General features: G+C 40.3%; 1 protein-coding gene across 1 annotated transcript in view; it reads left to right on the forward strand.

The window, feature by feature from the left end:
• LOC135097432 (uncharacterized) overlaps positions 1 to 13997 on the forward strand; it is a 14615-nt gene extending 618 nt beyond the window's left edge. Inside the window, exons 2-9 of the mRNA XM_063999340.1 lie at positions 5604 to 5765; positions 8135 to 8241; positions 8978 to 9173; positions 9669 to 9795; positions 10370 to 10555; positions 10856 to 10978; positions 11545 to 11653; positions 11859 to 13997. Coding sequence (XP_063855410.1) covers positions 5604 to 5765; positions 8135 to 8241; positions 8978 to 9173; positions 9669 to 9795; positions 10370 to 10555; positions 10856 to 10950 — 873 coding nt within the window. The 3' untranslated portion in view covers positions 10951 to 10978; positions 11545 to 11653; positions 11859 to 13997. The remainder of the gene's footprint in view (positions 1 to 5603; positions 5766 to 8134; positions 8242 to 8977; positions 9174 to 9668; positions 9796 to 10369; positions 10556 to 10855; positions 10979 to 11544; positions 11654 to 11858) is intronic.
• The last annotated feature ends 1034 nt before the right edge of the window (positions 13998 to 15031 follow it).

Consider the following 15031-nt stretch of genomic DNA (forward strand, 5'->3'; position numbering starts at 1 on the left):
GCTGCCCACAACTCAACATAAAGTTGCTTGCTGGGTGTCACGTCAGTGGTGACGGCACACAACACCATGTCACAGATGGTGATGCTGCTGGTGCTCACATCACTAATGACACATTACAGCACATTGCACAGGAACACAGTGTAATGAAGAGGGGTGCTGGGCATCACATCAGTAGTGGTGGCACATGACAGCACAAAACAGCACGTCACAGAACATCACAGAACACAACAAGTTTATTGTGCTGTGCTCACAGACACCACAAAAATATTGCACTTCTCAACACAGAACAGCCACACACAGTAGTATTATCATTGTAGTCATTCTGTACAATGCCTTTCCAGTCAAACTTTTTTTGGCTTTGAAGACTCTGGTGAAAGTTGTGTTACATTTTACATATTTTTGCCTCAGAGAGTGCTACCATTGAGACCCATATTCAGGAATGCCTTGTTCTCTCACCCCAACTCTTCTAAGGCCACAGAGATAATCAGATTGGTTTTCAAGAATGTTTTTCCTGTTAAGAATGTAGAAATCTCGTTACTCTGTCACTAAAACCATAAAAATACCCTTAAAAACCCGTGTAGCTTCAAGTAGAGCCTTTTAAAAGTAGAGAAGGTGCAGTACAGGATTGTTTTGGAATATGATCATACATCCTGGCATGCACAAAGTTGTCATTGGAGACACAAAGGCCTTGAAAATTATCACATTTGTGTCACTTATTATGTGTTTGTGCCTCTGAATATATTGGTGTTATATTAGACATACCCTGGCATGCAGAAATTTGTCACTAGCCAGAGTGACCTGATTATTGCTCTTACATATATTTAAAAAGGAATACCACACTTAAAAAAAGAGAAAAACGTGAGCATTGTTCTGATGCCAGATTGTACTCACTGATAACATTATAAACACACTCTACCTTTGTATCATGAAAACAATGCCAATAAGTTTTCAGTGTGGTTTTTGCTGTCATGTATATAAAAACACTGTGACACTCAAAGGAAGAGAAATAGAAGTGTTTTTCTGACACTAAACCTTACTTTCAAAAGATTTAATGTTTAATGAAATAAACATGATTGATATTGACACTAAAAGGAGAGAAATATGATGCTGTTAGTGAGGGTGATAGATGATTATAGTGATAGTAAGAGTGAACGAGTAAGGGTGAGGGTGAAGTATTAGTGAGGGTGGGAATGAAGAGTGATAGATATCATAGTGAGAGTGAAGGTAGATATTTTAGTGAACTACTAAAACAGTCCTTACTGGACTGTTCAAACACAAGCCAGATGAAATGTCATCAAGCCAAGCCCAGCACTAATAGTGACTGTGTACAGTGTCGTAACATACACACACACACACACACACACACACACACAAACAAACACACACACACACACACACACACACACACACACACACACACACACACACACACACACACACACACACACACACACACACACACACACACACACACACACACACACACTATAAGCCTCTAGTTTGTGGTCCATCAATGGTCCAGGGAAGGAGGGAGGGATTCGTTGATGGCAAGTTATCATATATACAGGTACCGGCAGAGGTACAGTCCCATTATGAACAGACACTGATACAAGATTGGTGCAATGTTGGCAATAGTCTCTGTCAAGGTGTTTGGATGTATGGATGTGGGTATTGGGACTTAATGCATCAGGGATTGTGGTGTGGTATGTACAGGGTAGTGTTTGTGGTAGTGGTTGTAGTTGTGGAGTTAGCAGGCAAGGGAGGACTGAGTTAAGGTGTTGTAGAAGGTGTGAGGTGTATTGTATGGGAGAGGAAATGTTGATGTAAGCAGTTAGAGGGTCTGCTGTTACTGCTGCTGCTGTTAAACTTTACGTGTGGGACAGGCAGAAAACACTTACAGGTCTATACATCCTTCAGGACCACATGTGTACTAACATATACATACAAAACTGTATACATACCATACATGGGTACATACAAGCTTTATACAAAGATACTGCACCAAGTATTATAGCCTTCCTAACAACAGTAACATCACTCATCTCCTCAAGTGAAAGTGAGATGCCTTGCCCTTTTGTGATTTGCTGACCACCACCACCGCCAAAATTCACATAGGAAAACTATGCCCTTGTTATTGTTAGCCTTCAGTAAACACACACACACACACACACACACACACACACACACACACACACACACACACACACACACACACACACACACACACACACACACACAGAAGCGCGAACAAATAGAATGAATTCAGTGAAGACGTTGTCAATGCCATAACTGTCCATGCTTTTAAGACCAAACTGGATAGATATAGAGACGGGATACTATGAGATTACTCCCCTCCCGTAAACCACAACTAGGTAAACACACACACACACACACACACACACACACACACACACACACACGCACACACACACACAGAAAGAGCAATGCATTAAAATCATTTATAGATTATAGATCCACAGAATCACACACATGTAGAGAGGTATGAACATTTTATATAATTTCAAGAATGTATGTAAAAAACAATCTAGGAAGGAATTAGCCATGGGAAAGTTTACCTTAATAAGAAAGCAAAGCAAAAATGTCTCCACTGATAGAAATATATATATAAGAATTGAGTAAAATGGAAGTGTGTGGCTAGCTGTGGTGTGTCTAAGCTCCTGGGGTGCAGCAGGTTGGTCCACAAGGCTGTCCCTTTCCACCAGGGGCCAACAGGGTTGGTGTGTGTGTGTGTGTGTGTGTGTGTGTGTGTGTGTGTGTGTGTGTGATGCTTTGCTTGAGCTTGCCAGGTATATAGATAGATAGACATATAGATAGACTACCGCTACTGCTATTCTCCACCAGGAACCAACATGGCTGCAAGTATAAATGATGTCATTCACCTACGGTCGTCTGCTGGTCACCCAGCCAGCCATTACCCTATGGAAAGAGCTCAGAGCTTATAGTGACCGATCTTTGGGTAGGACTGAGACCACTCACACACCACACACCAGGACAGCGAGGTAACAACCCCTCGGGTTACATCCCGTACCTACTTGCTGCAAGGTGAACAGGGGCTACACATTAAGAGGCTCACCCATTTGGCTTGCTGCACCTTGGATTTGAACCCGGGCCTTCTTGAGTGTGAGCTGAGCATGCTAATCACTACACTACGTGGTGTGTGTGTGTGTGTGTGTGTGTGTGTGTGTGTGTGTGTGTGTGTGTGTGTGTGTGTGTGTGTGTGTGTGTGTGTGCTACTTTGTTTAAGCTAGCCAGGTACATAGATAAATAGATAGATAGACTACCATTACTACTGCTATTCCTTCCCACCAGGGGCTGACAGGATTGAGAGTGTGAATGTGTGTGTGTGTGTGTGTGTGTGTGTGTGTGTGTGTGTGTGTGTGTGTGTGTGTGTGTGTGTGTGTGTGTGTGTGTGTGTGTATAGTCTGTAGTGCCTTGTCTGGGCTGTTCTGTGTGATATTGCTGGCCTGGTATATTAAAGAGAAGCAAGATAGATTCATGGACAAGGCAGATGAAATGGTGCTAGTGGTACTGATGTATACAAGTGATGGTTACAAAGTTTATGAGGCACATCAGAAGCTCAAAATTGTTGTAAGGAACTGGCAACATTATGTTGACAAACTGTGGATGGAGGCAAGACTGGGAAAGGATGTAATGTTGTGTAGTGAAGTATTGGAGTACCTGTCTGCACTGGAATATGATGGAATGTGAGGCAAACAGTGATGGATAGATGCACAGATAGATAGATTACTAGAGAGAGAAAAAAATAGAGAGAGGGAAATCTAGGAAAGATATATAGATAGATTACTAGAGAGAGAAAGAGAGAGAGATGATAAAGATAGATAGATAACTAGAGAGAGAGAGAGAGAGAGAGAGAGAGAGAGAGAGAGAGAGAGAGAGAGAGAGAGAGAGAGAGATCTAATAATGCTGTTCAAATAAGTAGATAATATAAAACACTTCAGAGGAACAGCGATCATGAAAAAGCAATAATGAATGATAACAAGCAAACCAGAAACAATTGATGCATGAATATTGTTCAAATATCAAGCTTCTCATGAGTATGCTGTGCAGTTTGGAGTGGAGCTTCAATAGGCAGACAATACACAGGAGAATAGAAAAATACATTATGAGAGGACAGTGTGAACTCAAAACACACACGCCTACACACACACACACACACACACACACACACACACACACACACACACACACACACACACACACACACACACACACACACACACACACACACCACAACTTTAGGGCATCACCACCACTACCACTACCACAGAACAAAGCTAGTATATCAGTCAGTGGTATTTTTTTTTATTCTTGTTATTTATTTATTTATTTATTTATTTACTCATTTATTTATTATTATTTTTGTATCCAGTGCATCCACCTTCACTTCAGAAAACAAGGACACTGCTTATGTGGCTTGTTTATCTTATATATTTTTGGCAAGACATAAATTTGCAGTAAAACCTACAGATACATGAAAGTCTGTCTGTCTGTCTATACATATGTATGTATAAATAGAGTTATGTTTACCACAGTGAGAGAGAGAGAGAGAGAGAGAGAGAGAGAGAGAGAGAGAGAGAGAGAGATGTGCATGTATATCTGTAACAATAGCAAGTGTGATGATCTCCCAGTATGGTTTAATGAGGTTCATAATCTTAAATGCTTCACTGCCCCATGGTGACAACTTTTCACAGACCACAAAGATGATTATCCAGGTTCTCAGGGGTGTTTTTCCAATACAGACAGAATCATTATCAAATTATCACAGGAATCATTGTGACACCCTTGACAACTCTGTTAACTTTCCTAGCAGTTTGTTAACTAACTTTTTACTGCTGTTGTCATCATTTCTATTAATATTGATAAAAACACAAGAGCACAAGGGTTGGTACAGGAAGCCATCAGGCTTACATTTGGTGGTCCTTGTACAAAACGTGCTTACTTACTTTCACCTATTATCCTCATCCATAAATTTGCCTGGTCCACTTCTAAAGCTCCTTAATGACTCAGCCCTAACAACATCAAAAGATATGAAAATAATGGAGCCATCAGGCCTACACATGGCAGTCCTTTGTATAAATAATACCTACCTATTTTCACCTGTCATCCCTATCCATAGATTTACTCAGCACTAACAGTCTGATTACTGAGTCTGTTCTAGTCATCCAACACTCTCTTTGAGAACCAGTTCCTTTTTATCTTTTTTTAAATCTAATTGCAATGCTTGAACCCATTATTTCTTGTCCTATCCTGATTACTATTATAAGTAACAGTGGAGAAACATTTGAATTTAAAAAATAGTCAGGATGAAGAACTGAAGCATTTAAGTGAAGCCTCTGTGTGTCTGTAATAATGTGTCCTTATCTCTTGTTTAGATTTTGTAATACCATGTCCTATATTTGGTCCTTAATGTTACTATTATCACTGGTCTAGGTTTTATAATTCCATGCCTTATATTTCATCCTTATCTTTGGTCTACATTTTGCAACACCATGTCTTTTCTTTAACTTTGTAACTCCACATCCTCATCTTTTCCTGACGTGTACCACCGTGTCATATCACAGGTGATGTTCGTGGCCTCCCCAGCTTCAGAATCGGTCCTTGGGCAGCGTGGACATCTCAGACTCGTGAAGGAACTGCATCTCCTGCAGCTCCATCAGCTTGCCGTGATCCTTGATGTGGGCATAGTTGGCAGCAAGACACATCAGATAGTGCACCTGTGGGAGGTAAATAACACACACACACACACACACACACACACACAGAGTGAGAGAGTGAGTACGTATTATTGGGAACACTAACCTGGTATAAGAAATGCATTAAATGCTCAAGTAAAAAAAATAATGAAAATAATAAATAAATAAATAAGTAAAACACACACACAAACACACACACACATACACAGTTTTGCATTTTCATCATTCAGTCTTGTACCAAGTTAGTTTTTCATTGGAGCATGTAGAGAATATGAGAGAGAGAGAGAGAGAGAGAGAGAGAGAGAGAGAGAGAGAGAGAGAGTACTACTGGGAACACCCTAATCTGGTATAATAAATGCATGAATAAACAAAAAAAAAAAAAAAGACTGACTGATGAACCTAACACCAGTATGAGAAAGTGTTAACCTTCAGGTAAAAGAAATTAAATAAATAAATAAAATAACACACACAAGAGAGAGAGAGAGAGAGAGAGAGAGAGAGAGAGACCAACAAAAGACCATCACCACTTACCAGGGAAAGAATGACAAGAAGGGCAGAGGCAGTGGCCAAGAGACACAATATTTCTCCATTGTTGACAAAATCCTTACAGAACAGCTTCCTCTTGCCTCCCGAACACACCCGCTTCTCCTCCTCAATGGTGGTGCAGGGGAACAGAAACCCTGCAGTGGGAGAACAATTATAATGTCTGTTTATAATCATTAAGTGGACTGAGTTATGTTAGTTAATATTTGATGTTTGCATCTGAGAATTTTTTAACTTCTTTTCTCCTTCTTTCTGTCATCTCTGTTCATATACCAAAATCATGTTCTCTATTTATTCCCTGTGTGTCTTTCCATAATATATCCTTCAAAGGGGAAGACAAACCTGAAGGAGTCTTTTATTAATTCATGTCCTTTCTCTCCTTTTCTCTCTCTCTCTCTCTCTCTCTCTCTCTCTCTCTCTCTCTCTCTCTCTCTCTCTCTCTCTCTCTCTCTCTCTCTCTCTCTCTCTCTCTCTCTCTCTCTCTCTCTCTCTCTCTCTCTCTCTCTCTCTCTTCAAAGCATCTTCCTTAAGCTTCACTTCCTCCTCCTCCTCCTCCTCCTCCTCCTCCTCCTCCTCCTCCTCCTCCTCCTCCTCCTCCTCCTCCTCCTCCTCCTTCTTCCTCCTCCTCCTTCTCCTCTTTCTCCTTATTCCTTATCGTCTGGTCTATTATCTCTCTCTCTCTCTCTCTCTCTCTCTCTCTCTCTCTCTCTCTCTCTCTCTCTCTCTCTCTCTCTCTCTCTCTCTCTCTCTCTCTCTCTCTCTCTCTCTCTCTCTCTCTCTCTCTCTCTCTCTCTCTCTCAGTATGATGAAAATATTTTGAAAAACACACCAAAGAATAGAGGGGTATGTTTCAAAGTTTGAATACAGTATAATAATAATTGGATGATTAATAAGTAAGGAGAAAGGACAAGGGTAACAAAAGAAAAACAGTGCAAAAATTAATCGCTGCACAAATCGCTGCACAAGACTTTCTTCTTTCTCTCACCCCTATTCTGTCCACCTCTCTAACACAGGAGTTAACCAGTATTCTCAATCATCAATCCATCATTCTTTGCCTGAGGAGGGAATTGATGCTGTGTTGACCCTTGACAGTGACGTCCCTCATGAGGAGAATATGAATTCTACAGAACTTGCCCATAGAAAGACCAAAACTGTTACTGCTGCCACTACCACCACTGCCACCGCTTCCACTGCCACTAAAAGCCCAACTGTGCAAAGAATCCTGGACCTCCTCAATGAAATGGAGTCCACCAGTCAGCTGGAGTACTCTAGCCTCCAAAAGTTCCATCTGTGTCCATTGTGTTTGGGTAAACTTATCACTGTATGAGGGGACAAGTATCAGTGTATGGTTACTATATACTCATTTGTACTTAAAAATGTCATGTCACATCATTCTCTCTCTCTCTCTCTCTCTCTCTCTCTCTCTCTCTCTCTCTCTCTCTCTCTCTCTCTCTCTCTCTCTCTCTCTCTCTCTCTCTCTCTCTCTCTCTCTCTCTCTCTATTAATCTCTTATTCCCTTTTCTTCCTTTCTTCCTTCCCTCCTATCTTTGTTTCTCCCTCCTCCTCCTCCTCCTCCTCCTTCTTCCTCCTCCTCCTCCTCCTCCTCCTCCTCCTCCTCCTCCTCCTCCTCCTCCTCCTCCTCCTCCTCCTCCTCCTCCTCCTCCTCCTCATTCATTCTACCTAACAAGAAATAATGGATTCAAGATTATACCCAAATGTTTTAAATCCCACAAGGCCAAACATTTTTTCTTTAATCGTATAGTAAATATATGGAATAAACTTCCTGCAGAAATTGTCAACACCAATACTATTGAATCAGTTCATCCTAAATATGTGCACTTTCTGTTTTTCCACAGAGCAATAAGAAATTAGAATTGACTGAGAAACCAGAAAAGGGACTGCACTTGAAAAAGCACAAGAACCAAGAAATTACATCATTAAATGAAATGACAACAAATCTAAAGTAAGAATTTATGTAGCTTTCATTTTGGTTTACATTGTGAAAGGTAACAGTAACATGGATATGTTTTTATATTGAAATCTTTCTCTGATTGCATACAAATGGTACCAATCAACAAATAATAATGTAATACTTACAAGGTGGGAATTCCAATCACTGGTAGATAAAATGAACCACCATTCTAGAGTGTACATAACTAAGGAATTAATATACTGGTTAACTATCACACCAGCATGAACAGAATAACAACAATTGTTGAGTAGAGTCTATAGGAGGCAGGGAAGGAGGCATGTAGTCAGTTTTAGAGAGCAGTTATTATGAAATCAGCTGTAGAATATTCCTAAGATGCAATACTACTGGAGTCTGTCAGCTTGAAGACAGTTTATTAAAGAAGGGAAGTTCATGAGATATAAAGCCTTTGATTATTCAGTTTCATTTCCAAAGTAACATTTATTTATTGGTGTGTTGCTTCCTGTAAATAGTAAAGCCTTGACAGCACTGCATCTCTCACACCACGCTGTAACTGTTGAGAGAACCATAACCCTTAGAGAGAGGAGGAGGGAATCCTTGGTTTATGTTCAGTAAAGCCCTGTATTCTTGTCATGGCAATGTAGAATGGAGGCGTCATTGGTTTATGTTCAGTAAAGTCCTGTATTCTTGTCATGGCAATGTAGAATGGAGGCGTCATATTGGTCACACACTGTTCTAATGTATGTGCACTTGCCACGCTGTTCACCAGGCAGGAGGCGTTGCAGAAAGAGCGCGAGATCACTGTGTTGTGGGAGAAGACAGAGTCCCTTAGTGGTCAGCTGGTGACGGTCCACAACCACAGCCACTTTGAAGAGAATGGCCTGAGCCACGACCACCTTGCTCAAGAAAATATCACGTTGACAGAGCTGATTAAAGAACTAGAAGATAAGCTCAAACTTTCAAAGGTACCACAAGTGTCTTTGTATATTAGTTTGGTTTACTTTGTAAGATTAATCATTACTGAAAACAATACATGGAGTACGTGAGGTTGTGTGTTTGTTTATGCATGGAGACAGTTTCCTTAAAAATGGGTGGAGAGTACTATGGTGCTTTAGATGTAGAAGGATGAGTGGAAGGAATGCTTGGAGTGTGCAAGGCTCAAGTGTATGCAGAAGAGCACTGACAGGAGTGTGAGGACTACTCTGTCATGACCATGTCTTTAAGACATGAACAAATGATGCAGTGTGGGAATCATGAAGGTGTAAAAATGCAGGATATGGATGGGATGCTACATCAGCAGCTTTTGTCATTAAGGCTGGTAAAGTGAAAGATTTGTTAATCACTTTGGTCTTTAGTTGATGCTTCTGGTGAGGCTTTCCTGTTTAAACTTGGCATAATATATATAAAATGATGTGGCATGTTAAACAAGTTAACTTACTGCCTTCTTGTGTCTTTCACAGATAGAAATCAAAGACGTCACAAGACAGAATAGTGAGCTGCATGCACTTATCACAGAGTATAAAGTCACTCCCTCAGAGGAAAAAGACAAGGATGGCACCTCTTCATGTGAGAACTCAGAAGCTAAATGTGAGCTACCATCCACATGAATATATATTTGTATATCAAACTGACATTCTCCATGGAGGGAGGCTTTCCAAAGTGCACACACACACACACACACACACACACACACACACACACACACACACACACACACACACACACACACACACACACACACACACACACATCTCTGCATCAGGACTCAACAGCCAGACTGATAAACAATTACTTCACCCAAGATGATCAGCTGATAGGATTAGCTGTGGATGAGCCTCCTGTGGTGACTAGGAGTACAAAAGCCAGCAGCTAATTTTGGGAGCTGCCAGTCATCATGGTCCTGGTGTCTGAGGTGCTGCTTTTGCATTTTCCCATTCATGGGTTGAGGCCACATCACATTTATTCATTCACAGTTGCTCTTAGTTATCTCTGTTACAAGTTTAAATTTTTCCTGGCTCCACAGACATTTCTGGTGCATCTAACCCTCTCTCCATTGCCCTTCTATTTCCCTTAGTCTTATACCCACTTCTTACATTACGTCTAATTACTTCCATTGGTCATTCTTGTCTGGCCCTCTGTTGCATCAATTTTTCACCTCCAGGTACAGATACCAAGGGGAAATTGCTGGGTCAAGTGGCTACACTGACATCTGAGGTTAGCAGGTTGGAGAGTGAGTGCAGCAGTCTTCAGGTTCAGCTAGACTGTGAGAGGGATAAGTATAACAAACTGCTGGGAGAATCTCTTGCTCATGAAAAGTTGTCTGAAGATGTCATAACTGAACCAAAAGGTAAGAAAGTTTATATTCTCTAATAATAAAGCAAATAATTTTTCCTCACTGATGCTCAATTTTTTTAATTAATAACAAAATAAAAGCATTGTTATTGGATTTGTTTATTGAGGCTGTATTAAGAAAAGTTGAGAGAAACAAACTTATTGTTTTATCAGGAGAAACAACAAGATTGGGAGGAACTGAGCTTGAATAGAAGCTGCAACTGAATCATCTGTAAAAGTGAAGTGGAGGAAGTGTTTACTGTTTACTGTATGCCATTTCCTTGGTCTTTTAATGAAGAATTTTATCCTTTTTCAGGTGACTACATCACCATCTACCAGTTGCAGCGAGGAGTGATGAAGCAGCAAGCTCGAGAACGCCAGTTAGACCTTGCCAGCCTCCATCATGAATGAGAGGAAATGAAGCAAAACCACTCAGCAGGTTAGTGCTCTCTTTTGCATCTCACACTCTTCTTATTCAATTGCTGGCAGATTAGTGATTTCTGCTGCATCTCACACACTTCTTATTCAATTGCTGGCAGGTTAGTGATCTCTGCTGCATCTCACACACTTCTTATTCAATTGCTGGCAGGTTAGTGATCTCTGCTGCATCTCAAACGGTTCTTATTCAGGTGTTAACCAAAGTACTAAGCCTTCATATCATTACCTTGCTCTGTGATGGAGGCTACACCATCTGGCATCTAGCTGAGATTTAATGTTGCAGCAGAGCTTGCATATGAGTTCATTTAGAGCAAAATGTTTTCAAATGCCAGGGAAGTAGTATAATGTAACCTTCCAGAGAAATGTACCCCTCATTTATTAGTTAACAGGAGTGTTTAATGTACTTAATGTGATTAGCCAGGATCAAGGGTCAACTTCTTCACTGACCATTCACTCTCAGGTGATGTTTCTGTCCTCCATGAGTCACCAGACACATAAGGTGTTGTAAGTGAAATTTCATCTATTAAATTTATTCAAAATGTGAATTAACACAGTTGTTTCCTGCAGGATTTGATATCAAAGCTGGTGCAGGAAAAGGAAGCAGATCGTGACCTTGAGCAGCTCGGGAAGATAAGCAGAGTCCTTAAGAGAACAGTTGCTGTCATTAGCAGAGTTGGTGAGTAGTAAAAACTGAGCCATCTTATGAAGTGCAACAAAACATTATTATTATCTTCATCATTTTCTTGAATTAAACAGATTTCTGTGGCATGTTGCTCATTAACACTTTAATATCAGATAACACCAGTAACTTATGTAATGATGTAATGTACTAAGTAGATGAAATACAAGTGGCATCTGCTAACAGTCTTGATGTGGAACAGGAACCAGTGTGTGCGAGACACACACCAGCAGTGGAAAGGTGGCTGATGAGCACCTCAAGCACTCTGAAAAGGTGGAGCAACAACAAGAAACAGAAAATTGCATCCATCATTCTTTGCCTGAGGAGGGAATTGATGCTGTGTTGACCCTTGACAGTGACGTCCCTCATGAGGAGAATATGAATCCTACAGAACTTGCCCATAGAAAGACCAAAACTGTTACTGCTGCCACTACCACCACTGCCACCGCTTCCACTGCCACCAAAAGCCCAACTGTGCAAAGAATCCTGGACCTCCTCAATGAAATGGAGTCCACCAGTCACCTGGAGCACTTTAGCCTCCAAAAGTTCCATCCGTGTCCATTGTGTTTGGGTAAACTTATCACTGTATGAGGGGACAAGTATCAGTGTATGGTTACTATATACTCATTTGTACTTAAAGATGTCATGTCACATCATTCTCTCTCTCTCTCTCTCTCTCTCTCTCTCTCTCTCTCTCTCTCTCTCTCTCTCTCTCTCTCTCTCTCTCTCTCTCTCTCTCTCTCTCTCTCTCTTTTGTTGCATATTTTACTCCTTTACATTCTTCCCTACAGTATTTTTTCGTCTACTTTATGACTGGAGTCGTTTTATCATCCCAATGTATGTCCCATCCATTCTGAAACTGTAATTCACCAATCAGCTCAAATGTGTCTCAGTTTTGATAATCATTAATTTGTTTCAGCTACACAACCACTCTGATAAGGGACAAAATCTACTTCACCAGTCATCTATGTCATACAGTCATATATATTCATACATATGACAAAATGCTCTTCCTAAGACATTTCTTATTTTCTCTTCTCAAGTGACCTGTCCATCTATCTAAGGTACCACATAACATTTAAAACTTACAATATTGCATTTAATTCATGAACATTTTTTTTGTCTGTGTAGACTTGAAATTGTATTGCGTATAGACTTGAAATGTATTGGGAGTTTTCTCTATCTCTCATTCTATACCTAACACCTGTTCCTAAGAATCCCCAGGTGATAGCCATGGTGACTGGCTGGTCTCCTACTGAGTGGCTGGGGTTTTCCAAAAGTGAGGGTTGGTGTTCTATACCATACCATGTGCCCTATTTGTATTCCTTCTCTATCCTCTGTATTATATTCTATGTAAAGATGGTGCTGGGGTGGGATCTACTTCTTATTCCCTAAAAGTGATGAGGAGTGACACTGGGCAGCATTAATTTGCTCCTTAGAGATGGCTGGGTTCCTGTGGATGAGTGGGCCATGCTGTGCTTTGTCAAGGATGGTGTTTGGTATTGTGATGACTCTTGCCACAATCAAGTGTCTCCCACAGAGTAGTGGAGTACCTATGTATGGTGTTGACCCAAGCTGTCCAGGTCTCATCCAATGCCTTAATATGATTTAGATGATCAAAATGGTTTAACTCACCATTTAATCAGCTGACTGATTTGAATGGAGAAGTATGTAATGTGTTGTAGCCTAACCATCCCTGCCAGCATGGTCAGACTCTTGGTAGTAACCTGAAATGCTCCTAGGTAGTGAGTATCATTGCACATAATGATCTTTACTTTGTCAGTAATTCAATGATACTGAATATTACTCTACTGGATTTTGCTCAGCACTGCTTGGTAACTTTTGGCCATAATCCCAGGTCTGGAATGATATGAAGCCATGTTGTTACATTCCATATGAGACAGGCAAGCACTATGCTTTGCCTGACTGATACCTCTACTTTGCATTTATGACCCCAGGTAGTTCATCAGTCTCTCTCTCTCTCTCTCTCTCTCTCTCTCTCTCTCTCTCTCTCTCTCTCTCTCTCTCTCTCTCTCTCTCTCTCTCTCTCTCTCTCTCTCTCTCTCTCTCTCTCTCTCTCTCTCTCTCTCTCTCTCTCTCTCTCTCTCTCTCTGGAATTATACTGTATATTAGGAAATATCATTAAAGAGTGTGTGTGTGTGTGTGTGTGTGTGTGTGTGTGTGTGTGTGTGTGTGTGTGTGTGTGTGTGTGTGTGTGTGTGTGTGTGTAAAAAGTGTTTGCATTATTGTGCATTTGATGTTATAGCCCCAGGTTCTTAAAGTTTTCTGGTTTCATGATTTATAAAGATTGCTATTTTTAATAAAGTTATTGAAATTGTTATTGAGTGTTTGTATTGAACTCATTAGCTTTGTAATAGTGTGCGTCTCATCATGCATTCATTAATGATGTAGAGTGGAAATGTCCACTCCTATCATGCATAATATCAATGCATTATTGGTTTATGTTGTTATTTGTGTATAAATTGTAAAGTTATGCCAGTCTATTTTAGTACAAACTAAATATCAGCTGGAAGAGAGGACAGGTAATGGCACACTAAAACACAGGAAGGGACAATGATATAACCATCCAATTTAACAATACACAGAGGAAGAAGAATGAGAAAGCAATAAAAATGGATTATTTAATGGATGATTAATAGACCCTCATTTATAATCTTATTTCAGGCAAGAATATTAAAAGAGACAGCTGGCTTGCCCTTTGTACTTGTTCAGCTTGCCCTTAGCATTTGTTCATACATGACAGAATGAGAGATCTATGGGGGGGGGTGACACCTGGAAATGGGTATGATTCATGAAGGGATTAATTGATTGGTTGACTGATTAAGAAAAAAACGTAGCAGTGGAGGGTGGGGGGAAGGCGCCCCCAACTTTCCAGTCATATATGGCATGGAAGGGACAATACCAGCAAAGAAAAATATGAGAAAATGCATAATTTACTACAAAACCCAAAATGCGAAAAAAAACCTTGCCAAATTGAACCTTCCCACGAAGGTAATGAATGGAGTTTTGATGCAATGAGCCACAGTTACTTAAAACACTCAACAAATATAACACCTGCCAAAAAAATAAAATAAATAAATAAAATAAATAAATTAATAAATAAATAAAGATAAAAACGCGAGGAAACCTTTAAATTATCACAACGCGAAAAATACACACACGCTAAACTGGATGCGTCATTAATTAATAGTCATTGGGACTGTTATCCCCCCAATAGTTTATAGCCCCTCTCCTATTCATTGCTCCCCCTTCCCTGCCTTGAGGAACACCTTCACTTATGGCCTGCTGTTGGTCAGATTTAAGCCATTTTAACCTCGAATTACATACAATACATATACATACATACATATTGTC

This window comes from Scylla paramamosain, unplaced genomic scaffold (assembly GCF_035594125.1).
Source record: "Scylla paramamosain isolate STU-SP2022 unplaced genomic scaffold, ASM3559412v1 Contig19, whole genome shotgun sequence".
NCBI classification, from domain to species: Eukaryota; Metazoa; Arthropoda; class Malacostraca; order Decapoda; family Portunidae; genus Scylla; species Scylla paramamosain.